We start from the raw sequence: 24,152 nt of genomic DNA, 5'->3' as shown, positions 1-24,152 counted from the left end.
ATATGAACCAATTATTACGTAAAAGCCTGTTCGTGTGGGTTTCTGTGCCACCTGTCATTAAGAAAACGGCAAAAGTAACGGCCCATATGCGCGTGACCTGGATAACGGGTCTTCGCATTTCAGTGAGCAAAAATTTGGCGTTTAATGTCAGCGATTTTGATCTGTTGTATCCTGCCTAGCACGATTCGTGCATTATATTTGCTGTTTTGTTTGGCCGTTAGTATATTCATACCAGAAAAGCATCCGAGCATTTATTCATGAGGTTTCGTGGATATAAATGCGGTATACCGGTGTGCGCAAAAAAGCCACGCGCATGTCTAATTAAACGCTACCTGTCTATTACAGTCCGTATTAACAAGCTCCAAATCAAAGCACACTGATTTTTCGCTGTTGCATCATGATTAATACGTCTGTTGCAGTGGTGTGATGATACAGAACTCAATGTTAACACAGCAATTCAAAACCACAAAAATATAAGTTCTGCCTAAATCACTATTTTGTATTGTTTGACAGTAAAACAATACCTAAAAGCAAGAATCATTTATTTGTTATGCTACATTTTCAGCAATTTGCCAATGCGGTCAAATCCATTATTCGTAAGTAAATGGAATGTTTTTGTTTTTGTCAATATTTTTATATGTGATATTGGTCTTATATTTATTAATCTATAGGATGTCTTTCGTTGATAGGACAAATATACTGATTCCCAACTTTTCAGGCACTTTTCAGGCATTTCAGGCTACTCTGCTCAAAATTCTTTATAAAATCCCAGGCTGAATTATATTTATAGTTATGACCCACCTCAACCCCAGTATCAAAACGTGCAATTGCTTTCTAAATGCATTTATGCCACTTCTGAGCAGCACCGCACATAAACCTAAATGCCACCTCGCAAACGCTTCTGTGCCACCTCTGTAGAGCAAATTTGATGCTTTATTAATTATTCATGGGATTATATTTGAAATGTATTCTGTAGTATAATGTTTATAGATCTCGGTTTCAAACCAAGAGGTAGCAGGATCAAATCCCATAAGGCATAATTCATGATCTACAGCTATTGTGTCCTTGAGCAACGCATTTAACCTCAGGCTAGTTATAATGCAGTGTAAGCTGCTTTAAAAGAAAGTGTCTTCTGAAATAGGATGCAATCCCTTAGGTTTTACTAGAGTCTAATAAATTAACGGCAAGGTCAAATGCTGCCTCCAGATGTGTGGTTGCATGTAGATTAATGTCAGTAGATCAGTGTGGAAACATCTAGTCACCAGCTGACGAGATCTCAGTTTGGACACATTCCCGTCTCTTGCTAGCTGTAGTTTTAAATCGGGTTGTTTTAAACCGGCAGAATTCCCCAAAAGAGGAGGAAACCTTTAAATGCATTCCTATGTGATGACTGTGTTAAAGATAGACTTCCTTCTCAACTCTCTTGACCCGGGCCAGTAAGCTACAACCTAGCAAACCACCAGAACACCTCGGCATAAGGGATGACGTTAAGTATGGATCTTTTAATGTTATATTAATCTGCTCTGCCATTCTTGCGTTGGCTCTATAATAACATCTTTACTAATAAGACCTTATTCGGTTCCTTCCACATTTTGTCATGTATCGGTTATTCGCATCCCGTGAATGCAAAGCTGGTTTTAGATCATTGGCAGCTGTATGTCTCATACCTTGGGCCATCTGAGTCACGGACACCAGTGTGGAATTATTATCAGCTCTGATGGAGGCCTTGTCCTGTAGCCTGAGGCTCAGAGAGCCAGAGAGAGAGAGAGAGGTCAGAGAATCCTCTGTACAGCAACATTGATTGCTTTGTAGTGAGTGTTTTGGGCACAGGACCAAGATTCTCCAAGACTGAACTTGTTCAAAGGGACACTGTTTCCCCATCACAGATGAGTCTCTACAAAGGCTATCAGGTTTTCTCTCTCACGCACTGCAAGACATTTTTTGTATGCTGTGCAGACTTCTGCTTCATAAGGTAGAACTTTATGTTGCACTATTTTTATTTTGCTGTAGTAAGTTTACTTTTGCTCTAGAACTAGGTTTAAGCCTTGTCTGTGAAACTAGGGAAAATATATATATATATATATATATATATATATATATATATATATATATATACACATATTTTTGTTTTATTTCCAATACTAGTTGTTAATGGCTATAACATAATACTATAACATAGTTTTTTATTCGTGCATTTTTTAATTTCAGTATGGTGACATGCTTCAAATCTACAAATTCTCCAAAGAGCTATTTAGAAACTCACAAACCAAATGTCAAACGGGTGCTTTGCTTAACCTAATGCGCTGCAGAGAAGCATTAAAGAGACATTTTTAAGAGCAGGCCTAGATGAGAAAGGGTTTATTTCCTGTGGGATGGAGTCATTGTTTAAGATGAAGGCTCTTGTCAGTAATGTATGACGTGGATATTCTCCCTCTCAGACACTCAGCCAATGACGAAATATTTCCTGCTTTTTTTCCAAGAGGTCTTGGAGGACTGGAAATTTCGATATTTAGCCAAAGTGGCCAGCTCAGCAGACTGCGTGGGATTATTGTGACAGGTTTTAACTAAGAATTTCATTAAAAATATTACCCAACAGATTTCCTTTAAAAAAATGCTTTAAAAGCCACAAGCTACAAAACTTTCAGAGGTGATTTGATGTTTATCTTAATCGTCTAAACTTTTTTTTTTCCAAAAAGTATAATGTAGATATAAAAAACCAAGAAGTCCCATTTTCACTTCTGCTTTTAGTGGAAAATATGAGTTGTTTATGGCGTATGACCGCATTTGTTGGTTTTGTGGTTCAAACATCATGGCAGTCAGTGTAGTCCACGAGTAATTGTGACTGTTTTTACCATAATATCGTTGTATACAAGTAGACCGAGTAATGAGAGAGGATGACTTCTATTTTCGGAGGTATCTTTGGCAAGAGTTGTGTGTCATAACCGTGTGGGAAGACGGAAAAGGAAAGGGAGGAGGAAGGAACAGAGAGAGGAGGGAAGCAGCAGCATGGAAGGATTTCATTTGGATGTGAGATGTTTGTTTCCAGACGCCTGAATCTGAAGTTTTATGTAGGCGGAAAAGCAACGAAATTAGAGAAAAAACGAGAACGAGAGCGCTATAAAAATCTGCCTGGAAACAGATTGGATTGTACTAATAGATGGCAAACTATGTGTTTTTAATATGAATTATGTGCTAAATTGATACCAGACATTGAATTTACAAGAACGTAGCTGTATAGTTTTCTTGAGTTGCTATATTGTTCTTTGGAGAGATTTTTAATTATTGGAACTTCAATATTCTGGTTTCTGGGTCCTTCAAAGCATTCTTCTAGTAGATTTTTTATTGACGTATCTCAAAGATATTCGTTTCTACATTTTTTCATTTCACAATATGAAAGTCAATGGACTGGAGCTGTGCGATGCTAAAGTTCTCCGAATGAAGAAACAAAATCTCACCCTCAGGTCATCCATGAGTTTGTCATCGAATGTACATTTTTGGCTGAACTGTTCCTTTAAGAAGCAATAGACAGACGGTGAAGTCATTTCAACATGGAGAAACACCATAATTTGGCCTTTCTTCCCACTCCAAGCTTTATCTACCCTAAAGCTCAAAATGATGGCGTGCGCTGATGTTTTAGATCTCAGAGGCATTTCTTTTTAAACTGACGGTGTACCTTAAAATTAGAGAGCATTCACGTTAATCTGCAGTTGTGCGAAAATAATGAGGCGTGGCGTCTGCAGGACCGTGGAAGTCAGGATCCAGGTTTTGTTGGCAAAACGGTTTTGTCGCGGCCGCTGGAATGTAAACAAAGTGAGAATTTGCGTGATTAGATCACATCTTCACTGTTGCACAATGACTTTGTCTTGGCGGCAGGAAAACAGTGGAAATCTGTCTGCGTCTTACGTAAGCGGGGTGTGTGAATTCCTTTTGAGTCGAAACATGAAAAAAAAAAACAGGATCCCCTCAAGGACAGAAAACTTTAAATTTAGCTGAACGAATATGTGTTTACCAACATACAGATCTGAAAAATCAGGTCAAACTTTGAATAATTGAATAAAGAATCACATTGTTGGTGTGCAGAGAGGATGTTTTTAAAGGGTGATTAAATATGTTAATTTATGCAGAAATGCAGTGAATTTTTTTGTAATTAGACACAACGTTACATGCTTAGGGCTAGTTTCTATTATATTCAAGCTGGTGGCATTCTAGCAAACTTTACTCAGCACTTTTAGTTTATAGCTTCATCTGTGTGATTTTTTTCCATTCCTTCCGCAGACCAAAAGAGGTTTTCAGACTTAAGGAGTTCCTAAGCACATTAGACAATCTCCTAAACCTCTGCAGAAGTTGAAGAGCTTTTAAAGGTCTTGTTGGTATTTAAAGCTTAAGAAGTGCTATACGAACCTTTTGGGCTTTCTTGAAGTTTCTTCATTGTAAAAGTTTACTCCAACAGGCTCTGTTTATTTTTTGACTCCTTGTCTAAGGTTGGTGGTCTCAGGAAGTATGTAGAATCAGCAAAGTGTGGTTGGTGAGGCTCCAGTGTGCTTGGACTATATTTGTGAAAAGAAGATGTGTTCTGTTCTTCATAAACCTGCAGTATTTTTTCAGACAAAATGAATTTGCTCACAATATTAAATTTTTTTAAATTTTTCTAATTATGGTGAGTTGCGGTATCTTACTGTAATGAAATATTTTACCAAGTAATGAAGCATTTTTTGGATGGAACAACATAAAGCCTGAATTATTATTGTATTGTTTTCAGTTATTATTATTATTATTATTATTATTATTATTATTATATAAAAACAATGATCTATTCCATGTTTTTGAATGTCTTATTGCTTTTATTAAATATTTACTTTTTATTTTTATTTTTTTATATTTACTTATATTTACTAGACATGAAAAGAAAACATTTTGTACAGCATCCTCTGTTTTTAAATATATAATAATTTGTTACATTTAATAATATAAAAATCTTGAATTGAATTGTAACTATATATATATATATATATATATATATATATAATTTTTCAGTTTTGATTTTGTAAAGTAACACCAACAAAAATGTTTTTACAAAGATAAAAAAATGCCCTTAAAAATCAGTTCAAATAAATTTATATCTGTTTATTTGTGACCCTGGTTTGTATATGTTGAACATGGTATGTTTTAGTGTCAGATGCTGTTGTTTAGTGTTAATGTAGTTATTATGAACTTTGTGTGATGCACATGTGAAGTCTCAATTGGTTCCCCAGCAGCTGTAGGCGTCAATGTGTCTTTGACGAGAGGTGTGTATGTGTGTGTGTGTCAGAAAGAGAAAACAGTCATTAGCATGTGCTTGTGTGTGTTCACACACCCGTCCGTCGCCTGTCCAGCTCCAGTGTGGTCACAGGAACGGCCTGCTAATATTAGCACCACAGCTGCGCAGGCGGGCTTGGACCCCTTTTGCTCAACACTATTACCCCATAACACTGATCTAGAGACAGCATTGCCACACCTTAAACTGTTTCAGCAGCCGTAATATAATCTAAAACAGATGCTGTGCAATTGCTAAGAGAAACATCTATTAGGACATAGTGCAGAAAGAGAGAGTTTGCAGCATGTGAAGGCGTTTCCTGCTGGGAATGAGTCACATGACTCACATTTTCTTGGATTCTTTCCCTGATTCTCTCACATCTGCTTCTGTTGACCTTCAGAATGAATCTTCTGTCGCTGTAGCATGTGGCAGATGAAGCCACATTAACACTTTCTCCCAAGTGTGTCTGAACAGACCTGAAGGTATTTATAGACGCAGTCATATGATGAGAGTAATATTAGATGCTCTTCACAGGACGTTGCCTGCTCATCGGTTTATATGTTTTAAATATCGAGTCATGGCTAGTTGGTGTCATTTCCGCTTTCATCTTGGCTTAGTCAAGGACACAGATCATACGTCTTCCATAAAATTACCTCAGTATCAAGTGGCTCCTAATGGAAGGAGCGTGCAGGGAAATTACAGAGCATTTTCTCCTAAACATGCACCTTCTCTCTGTCTGGCTGCATTTATACAATCACTTATTTATCAGGTACATTAGTCTAGAAGCAGCTTATTGCAGGGTGCGTCTGGAGTAATTTGATGTTTCTGAAGTGCTTTGCTCGAGGTGATAAGGTGGATTGTTCGTTTTATTCATCTTAAAGTTTACAGGATTAAACCCCTGAGGTCCAAGGATCTATCCATTAGCCATTACATTCACGTTCCTTTTCACTGGTTTTCATCATTTTTAAGACAGCAATTTTATACTGCGAAATGTCAGAGAAACGTCACCCTCGATTCTTCCCTGCAGGATCAGCACTAATGTCATGCGGGCAGCATCAGTTTGCTCTGTTTTACATATTTATATCCGTCCTCATCTGCTTCAGAGCACACAGAGACGGCTAGACGTGACACAGACAAACCTAGATACCCCCTGCTACACTCCTGTCATGCGTTTTCACAATTCCCCTGGTTTATGAAGGAAGTTTGGCATGATTTTGATCAACTTAGGGAACAGGACACTCTTAAAAATAAAATTTCTTCACGGCGATGCTGTAGAAGAACCATTTTTGATACCACAAAAATCACTATAATCCACATGACTCCAATCCATGAGTTAACGTCTTGTGAAACAAAAGGCTGTGTGTTTGTAAGAAACAAATTTAACTTTAACTTAAAGCATTGCTTCCAGCTAAAATACGAATGCGTAATCCATAATATTTCTTCTTCCAATATAAAGCCAATCCCTTTAATGTCCTCTCAGATCAAAATCCAGCAACATAATCGTGTCGACCTCTTTTGGTTTCACTTCACAACGTGAGATGTTGTGATGTTTGTATCAGCTGTTTATCAGCTCTTATTCTAGTGGCACCACATACGTTTGTATTATGTACACTTTATAAGATTACAAAAACAAGCATGAATCATGCACACAGCCTTCCTGTATCTCTGACAGTGGAGCATGGCATGGCAAAGATAATGCAAGGCATCTGCCAAATGCATGCATTTAAAAGTAGTAAGTAAGTAGTAAGTAAATAAGTAGTACAAACATTGCAGTATGAAAGTTTTAAAAAAAATCATTTGATTTCCCAGTGACATTTTATATGCTGGTGAAGGCAGCTGCCAAAACATGCGGACGGATAGATGTAGGTCACTGCACATGTAAACAAAGTCACGGTGCCGACATCCTTCACTTCCACACACATAAACACATACGCTTTAAGCATGCTTATGTACATTTGCGTGCTCTTTGTATTAAACCTACATTAAAGGGCAGCTTTAATTTAGACTGATAAAATCCCTTAATGCGGCTTATCTGATTTTGACTTATCCAAGGCTTTTAGATGTTTAGATGCAAAAAAAAAAAAAAACCTAATTAATTTTTTTGCATGTTCTCATTATAAGTATAACGTCTTATTGTGCCCCCGAAAGAGCTGAAGTGTTTATTGATGCCGATGATTTATAAATGATCAATCTCGATAATCACACACCAAACAAACATGAAGCGCCTCAGCAGGAGACTAATTACCACATCATGCAATACACCGCTTACAGGCAGTTTTGTGGTTTGAAACGATTGCCGTTGTTGTGTTTGTTGTGTCTGTAATCGGGGGCAACCGTTCAGGCCGTGTGGTTGTTGGACTGGGACTATGAGCTGTCTAGTTTGAAGAACAACTTTTAGTCGTGAAATCAGTCTAGCCCTACTATCACACAACCGTATATCAAGATATGACTGTTTGCATTTGTGCAAATGTCTGACTTCAGTGAGTGGGAGAGATGCAGAGGGTTGTTAAAATATTTATGGTGTTTGGACGAATCGAGCACTCCTCTGGCGTACTGTGTGTGTCAGTGCAGATGTGGGTAACCCAGTTTATCCGGCATGTTGATCTGCGAGACAGATTGTTGTCACTGCATTGGATACTTCAGAAGGACCCCAGAGAAATGTGCCGTTCTGTTGCTGTTCATTGTTCGGTTTTGCATTTGCTGCGGCTTCATTTGGATTGAAAGATCTCTTAAAGGAACACTACATGCTCATTCTCCAGCTTCCCCAGAGTTAATAAACTTTTTGAATCCATTCAGCCGATCACTGGGTCTGGCGATAGCACTTTTAGCATAGCTTAGCACAGATCATTTAAGTCCAATTAAACCAAAGATTTTCATTATTTGTCTTATTTAAAACTTGACTTTTCTGTAGTTATATTGTGTATTAAGATCCGTAGAAAATGAAACGGCTGATATGACTGGACTGGATTATTACGCCACAATGATAGTATGGTTCCTATTAATATCAGCCTATAAAATTACAATTTTCCTTTTTCCATCAGTCTTAGTACATGATATAACTACAGAAGAGTCAGGTTTTAAAATAGGAAAAATATCGAAACTCTTGGATTATTTTTTAAACGCTATGAAACTGGTCTAACTGTATTCAATGATCTGTGCTAAGCTATGTTAAAAGTGCTATGGCCAGACTCTGGAATTGACTGAATGGATTCAAAAATTAACTCTAGGGGACTTGGAGAATGAGCCTATTTCCAAAAAAAGTGGGGTGCTCCTTTAAGGGTTGTGTTTAGTTTTGTCACATGACAAGGGCTCTAAGAATAATACAGATGTTCTGTATTAGACATGTAGAAACAGGGGTTATGATTTAGGTAGCAGTGTGTACTGCAGAGATCTTTATTTCAAAGTAGACAAGATGTGTTTTTTTTATTTTTATCAGAGCTACTGAAATGCTGAGATCTTTGGAGCGGCAGGAACAACTTGCAGTGTTTCAGCTTTCTTTAAAACATCAGATATACACAGTTTCTGCTGTTTATTCCTACTCTATCAAACATATAACTGCGTCAATATTTTATTTATGCAAACCTCTGTGGAGGTTCAAGTGTTCAAGCACGATTGAACCAGTGAGAAAAGATTTATATTTCTGTAACTTCCCTAAATATGATGCCAGAAAAGATAGTAGATGCAGTAGATGCAAATAATAAAAAGCTAGATAAAATGTTCAATTTCTTTTGCATTATCTAGAAACATTGTTGAATCTGTCTAATAATGTTAAACGTGCCTCGGTGCAGCATCTTGTTAATCATAGCAGCAGTAAGTCATTGGGACACAAACAGGGAACAAATAGCACATTTACCTGTGAATGACCCGTGTGAAAAGAATATGAAGTTTACTGCATGCAGGACACTTTCAGTTAAATTATTAGTAAAAGGTATTCATGGCATTTTCAAGTGTAAACAGTAGGAAATGTCCACTCTGTGAGTCTGTCATGTGCCTGTGTGTGCAGATCTCAGGCGCCCTGTGCCATGTTGTGTTCTGTTGCCATCCACACAGACAGTAGAGATGCATGCCGCACATGCCTGAGGTCCGACTGACCCAGATCCACTGAGCCTTGTGCTCTTCTCTCCGCTGCCGACTCACACAGACCTGTTATGGACGTGCCACTGACCCACTTCACACCATTGTGTCTGTAAATCCCTTCATCGAGCGCATATGCTAATGCAAAAAACACAGATCAGAGTGTATTTACAGCTGTATATTTAAATCACATCAGTTTTCAAAAGAAAAAACGCGAATAGCTTTTTAAAGAATTCTTTAATCCAGATAGGAGTGATAACATAAAGCGCAAATTAAAAGTGTCACTTGTCAATGTAAATTTATGCCTTTTGAATACATTTATGAATTAATCTTGAGTTAATGCATTTTATACCTTTATAAACTTGTTTGTATGAGAGTAGTTGTCTGTATTTGTTTTTTTTTACGTTAACTAAAACTATTAAACCCACTTTGTTAAAGTTAAAGTTAAAATAAAATCTCTAAATATTAAATGTTTTGGAAATAAATAATGAAACGAAATAATGAAATGAAAATTAAATTCAACCTAAATTGTAAGATTAAATAATAAGAATAATAATAGCAGCACATAAATAATAGATAATTTTTTATTACTACTGTTTAGGTTTTAATTTGAAGTTTTTCATCAAATATTTATTTATTTTAAATTTCAGCTTTATTTCATTTTTAAAAAGAAAATATTTTAGTTAACAATAAAAACCCTGTTACCTAACCATTTTTGTCATATTAGCTATTTATGTTACATTTATTTTATTTCATATTTATATTTAAAAAAATTTTTAATTATTATTAGTACTTATTTCTAATTTTCATTCATTTTAAACTTATCATAATTATATTATAAATATAAAAAATTCTGTCGTTTTAGTTTTTGCATAGCAACAGCTTGGCAACCACCTACAACACTATCATGTGGTGAATTTTTGCTTTGCAGAAAATGTAAAGATCTTTTCCCTCAGTGCATTTCTTGTCTAGCATATTTTTTCACTTCCTTTTATGGCTGATGAGGGATTGTGGGGTCTATTTTTACTGTTAGCTAGAGGTGAAACTCGATCTGGCTGCGATTGACCTGACAGATCTGCGATGCGGCGCCCGTCACGTGAAGCTCTTTACTCAAACACAGGTGTCTGCATGTTCAGCCGACTGCGGTCAGATGCCCTCTACAGGACTGCATGATCAGACCAAATCATCAAAAAAGAAGATTCATCCTGGCCTTTTCTCTGAAACACCAAACGTACTGCGGCACAAAGCAAGTCAAGAAGATCTTTCTCTTTTTTTTTTTACCCGAAATTCCAGACCTCTTGTCTCTGTAGTGAGGTTTTCCCTTGTTGTGTCTCAGATGATCTGCCTGGACATGTTCTAAACCCTCTTTATGCTTTAGTCTCAGTTTTACTGCTGTTTTTAGCTCTTTGTCCCTTTGCCCAAACATTGTCTCATCCCTGGATCACGTGCAATGTTTTTCTTTCTCTTTTAAGATAACAAAACTTTGGTGCTGACTTTCCCTTTGTGCATTTAGGGAGGTTTTGTATTTGATTCCGTCGCCATTTTGATGGGTAATTAAAGACAGTGTCAGCCATTATAATTAGTATTAATTAATCATACCTCACCACTGTTAAGATGGCATTACCACCTCAGGTGGTGCATTAATTGATTTTCAATAATTCAACAGTATAATTCATCAATTATACTTTGCATAATATTATACCTTAATTTTTTTATATATCTTTATTTTAAACTCCATATTCCGACACATCCATAAATGCATCACATTATAGAAATGATATGGTTATATGAAGAGTTTATTTGCAAAAACGGATTACTATCTAGTTTTTTCATTACGCTATCAATGCTTTTATTGTGTGTTTACTGTCTTAGTTAGCTGTAACCAAATCGAAATAACCCAACTGCAGTTTGATTGAGATTAATTGGAATACACCATGAAAAAAAACATGATTTTTGAAAACTGTAAGAAACTTAAAAAGTTGTAAAAAGTTATTTGTTTTGGCAAATTAATTTTTCGTATTTATTTTTAAAAGGTTTTTCTCCTGATGTTACTAAGCCACCAAGACAAAGGAAAGGAATAGAATAGAAAACATAATGACGATTTTTCTAATTTATTAAAAGCTCCAGATTTGCTGTGCATATTAGTAGGGCTTTAAATGTATATAATGAATATATAATCTGAAGACATTTAAGTTCAAAAAAAACAATGATCACAAAAAACAATCATTTTATTCTACAGTTTAACTTTAAGATGAAAATGTACAAAAAGTCTTCTCAATTTCCAAATGTTAAACTATTGAGCGTTCATTCTGGCTTTAAACCACACCTTGTATTATTTATTTCTTGTTAAATAAATATTTTTTTATCTAATCTTGCAACCCTAACTAATGGAAGAAGAAGACTGAAGACTTATCCGATCAAAATAACCTATAAATTACTTTTTGATTATTGGACAAGCATGGAATGTAATTGCAGTAATTCTAGCAGATGAAGAACGTAACAAAAGAGTGGAAGCTTTGACATTTCAACTTTTGACATCCCGTCCTAAATGCGCCATAATGTTCTGATAATAAATCAGTGTCTGCTTATGGTATCTCACATCTAACATGCTTTATGTACTTGCCTAATTGCTTCTCTGACGAGCTAATTAATTCCATCTCCAAATTAGAGTAATTTAGCATCTGATTACTGTGAGCGTATCTGTTTCTAAGCAGAAGAAAAATGGCACACTTCTGTGTCTTTCCCGGGACAGATGGCGGTTCTTTGTTAACGCAGACAGTTCGTCCCGTTGGGTCTCAGCAGCGAGACGCTGGCCTGCTGCTAACCTTTACAGACTGAACATGAGAACTTGACTTCCTCTAAAAAGAGTACAGAGGGGAAACTGGGATTTATCAGATGTGCGGCTCAGTGTTTGTAGGGGGTTGCCAACGGTGTATTTTATTTACTGCTGTATGGTTATTTACAGTAGCAAAGCTCAGCGATTGTCTCTTTGCACTTCTAAAGAGCAGCAGAGTCTGTAGGCAGTCAGGCTTTTTGTCTTCCTGTCATGAGGTTGGCCCTAAGAAGACGACAGCTGCACATTCAAAGACAGAAACCTCGTCGACCTCAGAAACAACTGGAGAAACACAGACATGCCCTTTAATCAAAACAGGATGTTTAGACCCACGCTGACCTCATGTTTACCCCGTGAGGTCAGAGGTCAACTGTTCAACATTGAAGTTTTGATAAAAGCTTTAAACTTGGTGTGACACCATAGTTATGATTGATTAAGGTCAGTGGTCAGTTTTAACCGTTTGCAATTTAAAATACATTTTCAAATTTTTAATGACTGGTACGTATTGGGGTTTTGTAGTTAACAAAAAAGTTGAACATTTTAAAATGATTATAAAAAATAAATAAATGCTAACTGCGATAAAATTAAATATAAAAACTTTTTTATTTTAGTTATAAACCAAGGCGATCGAATTTAGTTTGACTTGATGTATTAAAAAAACTAATAAAAAACTGCACATATAAAAAAAAACATTTTTAATTAAATTCGTTATTACTTAAAACCAAAAACTACTAAAACTGACAAAAACACAGAACACAATTACTAAAACTTTAAAATGAAGAATGAATAAATAAAAAAATAAAAATAGCTGATTGAACATTCTAATAAGACTATTAGTATCATATCTGCATATCTTTTGTTGAAAATGAACTTAATGAATTTACTATTTTTAATTATGTTTATGTTATGTTAATTTATGTTTTTAAGATTAATATAAGAATTTTATATTACAAGCTTTATAAATTGTTGTTTACATTTGTAAAAAAGGCATTATCTAATTAAATATGCACTAAATTTGCATACATTATGGATGGGTAGGGTCAGATTATTTTAAAACAGATCGAGAAATCATGAAATACAAAAAAGCTTACAGCTTTTAAAGATAAGCAATTGTAATTGTAATTGAAATCTGCAGATTCAAATAGATAAATAAAAACCTAAATATATACTTCATGAGTTCCCTCGTGGACCCCATTTTGGGAAATCCTAATATAGGGTATAATTTTACAATTATCAATTATCTAAGTGTGTCACTGTATAAATAGTTAACATTGATAATTATATTTTGTTGTGGTACAGTAGCATTTGATGCTTTTGTAAATGGGTTCTTCATTGAGCTAACAGCTGGGTGTGTTAGAAATGATTATGACTTTTTGCCAATTTTCAACTCTCTCTGCCCAGCTCAGTCTTTTTGAAGCTGAAATGAAGCTGTTGGCTTGAAATCACCAGCCCTTTAATTGCCCTTCATTTAATTACCCCCTCCAGAGGGTCTCGCTGCTCCATCAGACCTTCACCACGTCTGAAGCTCTGCATCTGCATCTGATCTGAAGAGAATAAACATATTTAGTCAGCTGCTAAATGAGCGGTCACTACTGATCCTGTTATCTAATTAGATTCATGCCACGATCATTATCCAAACTCATCCGAAGGGTTGCAGTCGTGGATTTCTACAGCATAGCGTTCGGATAATCCTTCAGAAGCCACTCAGTCCATTATGTTAAGGATGGGGGAGGGTTTAGGACTTGCATTAAACTAATGAAAGCACTAAGTCGGAAAAGCACGGCATAGGAAGACAGTGCTGATTCCTCCAGGCCACATCCACACCTTTATATAGAAAAGAGATGCACAAGAGTCTAATGATTCTCTGCTGTGTTTTTTATGTGAAAATCCCACGGGAGGGAGATCTCAAGTTGTCTTTAATGCATTTTACGTGTGAGTAAAGTGTGAACAGGTTGCTAATGCCCTGCTAATGGGGTTGAAGTGCTTGGTTAGCGAAGAAACAGAGCGAAGTGATTCCTGCGTAGAGAGTGTGGGTGAAAATCTGATACTGCATGCTGGAGCATACAAACGACTGTATTAACCGTCCTGGTGATTCTGTTTTGATGCACACCAGTCCTTAAGGTGATGCTTCAGTTGCCAGAGATTAATAGGGTCATCATAAGAGCCATTTTCCTCCAGGGAAATGCCGGGATTTCTATATTTAAAATATTTAGGTTTTGGATTTGTTTGCATGCAGACCGATCGGTGCATGACATCGGTTCCTTATGTTTTCAAAAGTTCTCAAGGTACTTTGAATCACTTGAAATCATGAGTTAGTTCAATGTCCGTTCAGTTCAGTTCAATAACTGTGTCAGTGTTGCAAAGTTCCTCAATTATGATTGTGTTTTTATTATTATTTATTAGTATTTCATCATTATCTAATATCCTCGTTAGTTTTCAAAGGATGATTCTAAATTCTGCTTTGTGATTAAAATGTCACTTAATTTTCTTTTTTCTCGTTCTCAGTTTTCACATCTCCTCCAGGGACGAGCGGCACGCTTCAGAAAGAGATTGAGTTGGATAGTGAGATCCTGAAAGCTGACGACACAACCGTCACAGACTCCTCCCTCATAACGGACCCTCCCTCAAAAACAGAGCCAATCAAATCTGACCCGAGAACCAGCACACCTGGATCAAGCCCCAACCCGCCCACAAAAAAAGGTACAATACAACGCAATACAAGCTTTCATGTGGTAAATGTAAAAATTTTGTCTATATAATTTTTTGCATTATTTTAAAGGAGACAATCACTATAGCACAAATATATAGATATATAAACAAAAGTTATAATTTTTTTAAATATATGTATGTGTACTGTGTATATTTGTTACTATTTTATGTATATAGAAATTACACACACGGTAAATATTTACATGTATGTATTTATATTCTTCTTATTATTATATATAAATATATTTAACATATAAAGATAACATTTTTATAAATATATGCATGTAGATGTTTGTATTTATATATCTAAAAAATTATATTATATTTTATAATTTAATTAAATTTATATAATATATATATATATTTACTATGATTAATGGGATTAGTTATTAATTATTGGACAGTACTAAATATATAAATATATTTTTTATTATTTGTATTATTTAATTATATTAAGTGATAATATTATACTATTTATTATACAAAATATATTATTAAATAATATTTTTATTTAATTTTTTTATTTTTGTCATTTTAAATAAATTATCTTTGTATTTATTTATTTTTATTCCATTACTTTTCATACATTGGGAAAATAATCACAGCATTTGTGATAAAACGTGAACAGTACAAGGTTGAAAATGAGAAAGCATACTGGATGAATTTATACTTTCTCTGCATTGTAGAGTGCATGTATGTGAACATCCATGTCATCAGACTTTAAAAAAACGAAAAAACAAAAAAACTAAAAACGTATTAATCGGACGGTTGTGGCAGCAAGCCAAGTCATTGTTCATCAAGAGGGCAAGTCGCTGAAACCCCAGCATGACCATGCATCAAAGCATCGAGCAAACCTTGGGCTGTGTGTGTTTGGGGAAGGTTTGCTGAGTGTTCTCCAGCAGTCTCAAGTGTACAAGGCTTAGTCGAGTCCTTTTGATGGTGGGCGCGGGGCAGACCGGTTGCCATGGCAACAGTTTGATTCGTTGGGAAAGCGTTGCCTGTATATTGCATTACAAGGAGGACACGCTTAATGAGAAGAATACATAGATGAAACACTGATGCATGAAACCTAACCGAATGAGCATCCTTTACATGTGACTGTGTGATCAGAATAATACCTGACTCACCACATTTCTCTTCAATGCCTTGAGTTAAAGCACATCTGCGGATAAAGAGCTGGAGTCACACTTATCTTGATTGAATCAATACACTCCTGGGGCTGCGAAGAAAATGGAAAATGTCAGTTACAAGCCTCTAATTTGTCAAGAAAGAGAACAGAAGAAGAACAGGAGCTTGAGAGACAAATTGCTCAGCAAATGTCTTACCTACTGAGTCATCCAGCTCTCATCAGATTAAAAACAACATACTTTATACTTTTTATAGCATTTGACAAATCTTTCCCGCCAGAATATCTTATATATCTAATATCTATATCTAATATCTATAATTTCTTAGAATTACAGAGGTATATATATATATATATATATATATATATATATATATATATATATATATATATATATATATATATATATATATATTTATAAAAGCATAAAAGCAGCTGCTAAATGTTTAAATGTATATTTATACAAAATTACTTCTATAAAAATCTATTTAAATTTTTTTAAATGTTGCTATATTAACTTGAGAGAGAATTATAAGTATACATAATATAAAAAAATAAATGAAAGTTACAAATGTGTGTGTATTTTAAATATATATGTGTTTTTTTGGTGTGTGTGTGTATATTAATAATAATTTTTTAATTATTAATAATTGTTAAATTGTACTTAAATAATTGCTACTGCTGCTGTCAAAAGCACTGTTTAATTCTGTTAAGTCTTATTTGCATGCCATTGCTTTTGTTAATATTTGACTTTTTAAATAAAGACGTATTTCCCTTAAATATCAATTGTAATATCAGTGGCATTGGCTACTAAAATGTTGATGTTTAATTTGCATCTCATGCTTTTGCATGGTATTTAATTTCCAATTACATACTTGTGTCAATAAAAAAAATTAAAGCATTATCTGCTTCTTCCTCAACAGATGGAATGAGTTCTGAGCAACGGCAGAAACAAGCCAAAAAGCGGAGAGAGGAACGGGCCAAATATTTGGGTGAGACTTCACAGCTTTTGCCCCGGGACACGTTCAGCCCTGTAGAGCTAATGATATGCTTATGCCACACAAAACATTTATCTAGTAGCAACTGAACAGTGCAAATATATAGAGTTAATGCTACTGGGACTACAAAGTCGGTGTGAGGCCAAATAATAATTAACCCAATTATAGACTATTCTCACGTGTAATTAGATAATCAAACATTAACTGCTAATACTAGTTTTTGATGTTCGATGAGACACTTTTCGGTGAAGTCAGCGGCATCATTTAAAGGTAGGGACTGACAGATGTGCTTGTGATTTGTGTTTACTGCTGCAGAACAGCGAACCCAGGAGCAAGGTAAGATACGACACGCAATCAATAATTTGATTAAGTGGATCATTTCTGTTTATTTCATGTCCTTTTGTTCTTCACCTTTTTGTTGTGTCCAGTTTGATTCAGTATTTCATTGTTTGTACACAGTTTATTAGTTATATTCACAATATATATATATATATATATATATATATATATATATATATATATATATATATATATATATATATATATATATATATATATATATAATACAAATAAAAAAAAGTCATTTATTGCAAAAAAGCTTGTTCCATGCTACAAGTGATTATAAAATACATGCATATTTTATCATAATGTGCTCCAGGCTTCATAAATCAATGCATGTGTCTCATATTCTCCTCTTTTAAGTATCTGATAGATCCCTGCAGGCAGTGGGTGAAAAACGTGCCATCATTACAGTTCATTTAGCCATGCCTCTCTCTCTCTCTCTCTCTCGCTCTCTCAGATTAGCTGTAATTACGTTTGCCATTAGCATGATTAGTGTGCTTGAATATCAGCTCACTTTCAGCTGTACAGACTCAGATAAACCACTGTTTCTGGCTGCCCAGCTGTTTATCGGTTCGACAAGTTCAGCCTTGCCCCACAGCAGCAGACTTTACATAAAGGGGTTTATTGTAGCCCGGGATGAAAACTCGTAGCTTGACAAATACATATACAAAAGACATAAACCTGGCTTAGCTGTTAGAAGGAAACGTGAGTTGTAATGCTGGATTGCCGCTACCCTGAACTGCATACAGAACAAAATCTATTTTTCAGCGCAGTCGCACTGTCATATAGCATATTGTATGAAACTAATAGGATTAGCAAGCGCTGTTTAGCTCGCTAGCGGTTCACTGCAGCTGAGACCCAGTTGGTTTAAAGCGAAGGCTGAGATCATCTTACTTTGAAGGATATTAAACTGAATTGTTATATCATTTATAAAGGAACGGAGGATTTGATTTAATTGGATTTAGAGAAAGTTAGAATTACATATAAATAATTTTCTCAGTGCAAAAACTACTGTCTGTTACACGGTTTTAAGTCTACATGAGAGACTATATAAGATTGTGTTTAAAGTGAATTCATGAATTTGACATTTTGTAATATTTTATGTAGTAAGAAAGCAGTATAAAATGTGATGCAACAAATTGGCATTATTAGGCACAGAGAATATTTAATACTCAAAAAGATTTAAATACAACTGAAATTCTGTCTTAATTTTGTGTAGTAAATAATATATAATACTTGGGTTAAAGACGAAAAATACTGCTTTAAATTCCCCTCAAAAAATTGAAAACTTTTTTGTTTTAATTAATTGCAGTTTAGTTTAGTTATATATATATGACAATGTAACGTTGTAACAAAGTTTGACATATATACTCCTTAAAGGTATATATATATATATATATATATATATATATATATATATATATATATATATATATATATATATATATATATATATATATATATTCCTCTCTCTATATATATACATTTACACAAATTATTGTGCATTTTATTTAATTCAGTCAATAAAAACATGGTTTCACATATCACATATTACTACATTACTATAATGCTATGTACTTTCAAAAATAGTTTTCCATTGTACTTCTCCCTTTTACTTAAATGATCTAAAAGATATTATTCAACACAGCACAGCCACATTTTCTTTGTTCAGATTTTTGCGTTTCAGTGCTTCTCAAACCAGCTTTTATCTGAGTCACAGCTCATCTCATTATTGAGTCACAGCATTTCCTGTGGTATAATACAGATGCGTCTTCGAATTGAAACAGGTTCAAGTAAATACAGTGGGTCGCCCCACACGGATCTAAAGCGATGTTGTGAATGGAAGCAGTTCCTCTGTGTTTGTATTCCTCAACTCAAATCCCATCTGGACTGCTGTGTGTGTAGTTATAGTTATGGTTGAGGGACTGAAAAACAGGAAATTCCACAGTGTGATGTCTTGTGTGTTCCTTAAATCGGGCCTGTGAGCAGAACGCATCCAGCTGCTGCACAGCGTGCCTGGGGTTTAAAATAAAGAGCTTTGATTGATTTTTAATTGTTTTTGAAGTGAAACGACTGAACCCACATGAGAGAAAAATGCTGTTTTATTAGCAGTTTCTTTTTCCTCAAGCGCTGGATTTTATAAATATAAAAATCCGGTTCTCAGTGGAATGAACTTTAATGAATGCAAAACAATGAGTTCTGATTATATGATAGGAAAGATATTTTTAATATCTCATTTGTTTCTGCCAGACAGTAATGAGACTTTTGCTAAGCTGAGACTTCTGCTGAAGTATCCTGCTTTTCAGATGTTTTTCTTGAGAAAAAGACATTAGTGTGTCCTTGGGGTTTTCAGAAAACCTTTGAATATGATTTGGTCAAACCAAAAGATTATTCTGATCTTATTTGTGTCTATTTTTAAGAGACTTTCCACCCGGTTTCACAGACAAAGCTGTTTCAACTGAAAGAAACTTGCATTGACTGATCTTAAAACATGTCAATGCCTTTGTTTTGTCTTAAGATGCACACCAGTATTGCTTTTTTCTATGGTATGTAATCCTGGTTTAAGCTAAACCCTATGAAACCAGGCCTTAAACAAATAATTAAATGGACAAATATGAAAAGCAGTGTAGCATTATATCACTTGTGAAAAGTTGTCTCATCTGAATCAGGAGAAATATGCACAAATCAAGTGCTGTTTACAAGCTAAACAAACCAAAAGAGAATTTTTCCAAATCTGTTCTGATAAAAAACATTCGATTTTTGGGTGAGCAATTAATTTCTATGTAGTGTAATTGAGAACTCTGACAGAAAACGTTATAAGAAACAGCAGGCAGCATCACTCAAAAACTCTCTCTTTTCCACTCAGCGGCCAAGAAAGCTCAGTGGTTGGAGAAGGAGGAGAAGGCACGGCGCTTGCGTGAGAGCCAGTTGGAGGAGCGCAGAAGGAAGTTAGAAGAACAGCGCCTGAAGGCGGAGAAACGACGAGCTCTACTGGAGGAAAAACAGAGACAGAAACTCGAGAAGAACAAGGTATGGAGGCACCATGGGCTACTAGTTGCACACATGCCAAAATTTCTAAGAAAGGTCCATATATCATAAAATATCATATAAAGGTCCAAACCTATTTAAAAAGCTCATTAAGTTTCAAATTTTAAACCAATATTTATTCACAATATTAATAATAATTCACAATAATAATTCACAATAACCATATTTGTGTTTTGTGTTGAAACTATATTCAGCAAGGATGCATTAAATTGGTCAGAAGTTACAGAAAAGACGTTTATCATGCCACCGTAGATTTCTATTATGAATAAACGCACTTCTTTTGAACTTTCTATTCATTAAAGAATTCAGAAAAAATCACAGTAAAATATTAAGCAACACAGCTGTTTTCAACATTGATAATAATAGGTTTTCTTTATTGGCAAACCAGCTAATTTGAATGATTTCCCAAAAATCACGCAACGCAGAAAATTGGAGTAATGATGCTAAAATATATTATAGAATATATTAAAGTGGAAAACAGAATTTTTAAATGTTAATAATATTTGTTTAATATTCTACTGTTTTTGCTGTATTTTTTGCTCAAATAATTACAGATTATTGAGCATAAGCAAATTCTTTCAAAAGCTTACTTAGTGACCACGAACTTTTGAACAGTTGCATACACTGTTACGAAATAAATGAAGATGAAAAGTCTCTTTCTCTGCAGGAGAGGTATGAATCTGCCATAAAGAGGTCAACCAAAAAGACATGGGCTGAGATCCGTCAACAGAGGTGGTCATGGGCCGGCGGCTTGAACCAGACCTCCCGCAGAGAGAGTAAGTGTCATTAGTCAAACTTTACACCCTCATACAGCTTTAAAGTCTAGACTTATCATTACCTTTTGAAACTATACTCAGGAACATAAAGAGTGAACCTTATATAAGCTCGGAAACTTTATATGTTGACACATCATTGTTTTTGACTTCAGCAGTGTTTGTTCAGTGTCCTTATATACGAGTTAAAGCAGTCAGTTTGTCTTTAATGCTGAGATTTTACTGGTTTAGATGGTTAATAGGCAACATCCTCTGGTTTTAATTTCGCTTTAAGTTCATCTTGACATCAAACGTGAAGGAAGAAAACCATCTCGCGATGGTTTCGCCACCACAGAACTTGCTAATCATTGGCATCAGCATCATATGGTTTATTTTTGCTTTTGTTTGGTTCTTGTATGTTTTCTTTATTCTTTAAAACCATTTTTGACTGGTTTAGGTGTGCTGGATATACTGTAAGTAGGTAGAGGACTGTGATAATATCTCTTGTTAAGGTGTGACTTTTTCTGTATTATTTGACAAAAGAGTTTAAAAGGGATTTTAAAGGGAAAGTCCTCCCAAAAATTAAAATTCTGTCATCACTGAAGTTTTTTCCAAACCTGTATGACTCGCTATCTTCTGTGGAACACAAAGAAAGATATTTTGAAGAGTATTTGTCTAAACTATTTTTTTGTGTTGCACAGAAGAAAGAAACTCAAACCAAGTTTTAATGATAACGAGTTTTTATTTTTGGGTTAACGGTCTCTTTACTATCACAGTGATGGGTGTTGATGTGTCTACTGTATGTATGACATCGATTATGACATAAAGACAAAAAGAAAAGTCTATTTTTTTCGTTATATGATGATGTGTCTACAGTAACCAGTGTGTTACAGGAAGTGATGTCTTGTTGAATCACTTTGCACAGCGCTACGCTGTTGAAAAGACCAGATCAGACCAGTATGAAAAGTCTACATGCTGTTTGGTTTTAAGAAGCCATGCCATCATCTATAACATGACACATGCTGGTGCTAATGCTGGTGTTTTCAGTAGGAATGTGCTGATTTACTTAGATATTATAAATATTCAGTGCCATTCTAACGTATGGGGTCATGAAGAATTCTTTGAGAAATTAATTATTTTATGCAGAAGGGGTGCATTAAATTGATTAAAAGTGGCAGTAAAGGCATGCATAATGTTAGAAAAATACAAAATAGCTTCCACAAAAATGGGAAGAAGAGCAACGGTTTTCAAGATTGATAATAAAGATTTTTAAGCAACAATTAGAATGATTTCCGAAGGATCATGTGACACTGAAGACTGGAGTAATGTTGAAAATTCAGCTTTGCATTGAAGAAATAAATTCAATTTTAAAATGTATTCAAATTGAAACCTTTGATATATATTTTTATTTATATCATATATATTATTTATAATATTTCACAATTTTACTGTATTTTTTATCAAATAAATGCAGCCTTTTTTAGCGTAAAGCACTTTTTTACAAAAACTAAAAAACTTACCGATCCCAAAACATTTGAATGGTACTGTTTTGGTTAGATTTCACGTACTTTAAAAGTTAGTCATCATATAAAAATGGTGTCCGTGGAATTTAATGTACATCTTAAATGTACGATCAGTTGATGCAAGAGTGACCGGCCTCCTCCAGCTCTCCCTCTGAACGTCTGCATGACCCTCCCTTCGGGAACACCAGTATCGCGCTCCCTCCAGCCGTCGTTCAGTATGAACGCTCTGCTCTCTGTGTTGCGTTCTGCAGGCAGATGCTCGGCCTCCACGGTCAACCTGCCGCGGCAGACGGAGCCTGTGATTAACAACAGGCTGTCCAAGTCCTCGGCCACGCTCTGGAACTCGCCCTGCAGAAGTAAGAACGGAGCGGCTCCCGCGTTTCACCTCCAAAAACCCCTCCCTCCAAACCCTCGTCTGGTTTTTGGTTCTTCAGTTGTGTTTTCTCATGAACTACTTTTGATTTGCTCATTTCTGGTGGCCTGCTTGCCTGTGCCTGTGCCTGGTGATCAGTGGTCATTCTCACACCTTTCCCTTACCCCACAACCCTCTCGTTCTTGTGTTGCATCGTGGGTAATCTCTTCTTCCGTGCACTTTTGATCAGTGCTCACATTATTGCATCATAGTCTGTGATGGTTATTTATCTGTGGTCCAGTAATTGGTGGAAATATTTCTTTTTGTTCTTGTTTTTGTGTTCTGTCATCACTTTCAGTCTGTGGTGTGGCTCGTGGTGCTGGTGGTGGGTTTGAAAGATTGATTGTTGATCAGTGATAAAATCATGCACCGACAACTAAGTTAAATAGTGCAACATATATGTGCTGCTTGGTTGATCAGTTAATATAAATAAGTGATGAACTATGTCTCTGGCTGTGTTTAGAATGGAGTACTTGCACACTGCTTACTGTATATTGCTCATTATAAACTGTATGGAAGAATGAAAACTTAACTCAACAGCTTCTGGTCACTAAATGGATGTTTTAACAATTCTTTTGCTTTTTTGTGCAGTAATATGTTCTAACTAGACTACCATATGGGAATTGGTATGAATTTTTTAACTGCTTTTGAAAATATCTCATGCTCACCAGTGCTCCATTTATTTGATCACGTATACAGTAAAACACTAATATTCTAAAATTTAAAATAACTCTTTTCAATTGTGATTCATTTTAAAATGTAATTTATTCCTGCAATGGCAAAGCTGACATTTTGGCAGCTATTATTTTATAAATAATATTAATATTAATATTAATATTTTCTTGATGAATATCACTTTAAAAAGAATTTAAAATATAATTTTTTTTACATTATCATTGTCTTTTCTGCCACTTTTAATCAATTTAATGCATCCTTTCTGAATACATTTCTTTAAATAAAAATCTTTCTGACCTAAAACATTTATATACAAACTTTACACAAAAGCAAAAAAGCTATACACATGCAACTCAAAAAAAATCAA

The 24,152-nt window shown here is 35.0% G+C and overlaps 1 protein-coding gene across 4 annotated transcripts in view; it reads left to right on the top strand.

Annotated features, from left to right (window-relative positions):
- Window positions 1–24,152, top strand: part of LOC122323972 (MAP7 domain-containing protein 1-like) — a 35,104-nt gene that overhangs the window by 479 nt on the left and 10,473 nt on the right. Inside the window, exons 2-7 of one of the 4 annotated variants that reach the window (XM_043218111.1) lie at window positions 14,706–14,900; window positions 16,959–17,027; window positions 17,349–17,369; window positions 20,242–20,405; window positions 21,091–21,199; window positions 22,950–23,054. In XM_043218111.1, coding sequence (XP_043074046.1) covers window positions 14,706–14,900; window positions 16,959–17,027; window positions 17,349–17,369; window positions 20,242–20,405; window positions 21,091–21,199; window positions 22,950–23,054 — 663 coding nt within the window. The remainder of the gene's footprint in view (window positions 1–14,705; window positions 14,901–16,958; window positions 17,028–17,348; window positions 17,370–20,241; window positions 20,406–21,090; window positions 21,200–22,949; window positions 23,055–24,152) is intronic. The other 3 variants (XM_043218112.1, XM_043218113.1, XM_043218114.1) reach the window with 3 other exon arrangements.

The sequence above is a fragment of the Puntigrus tetrazona genome, chromosome 19 (genome assembly GCF_018831695.1).
Source record: "Puntigrus tetrazona isolate hp1 chromosome 19, ASM1883169v1, whole genome shotgun sequence".
Classification (NCBI taxonomy): domain Eukaryota; kingdom Metazoa; phylum Chordata; class Actinopteri; order Cypriniformes; family Cyprinidae; genus Puntigrus; species Puntigrus tetrazona.
The sequence above is the reverse complement of the archived record's forward strand: the minus strand, read 5'-3'. Positions and strand labels throughout refer to the sequence as shown.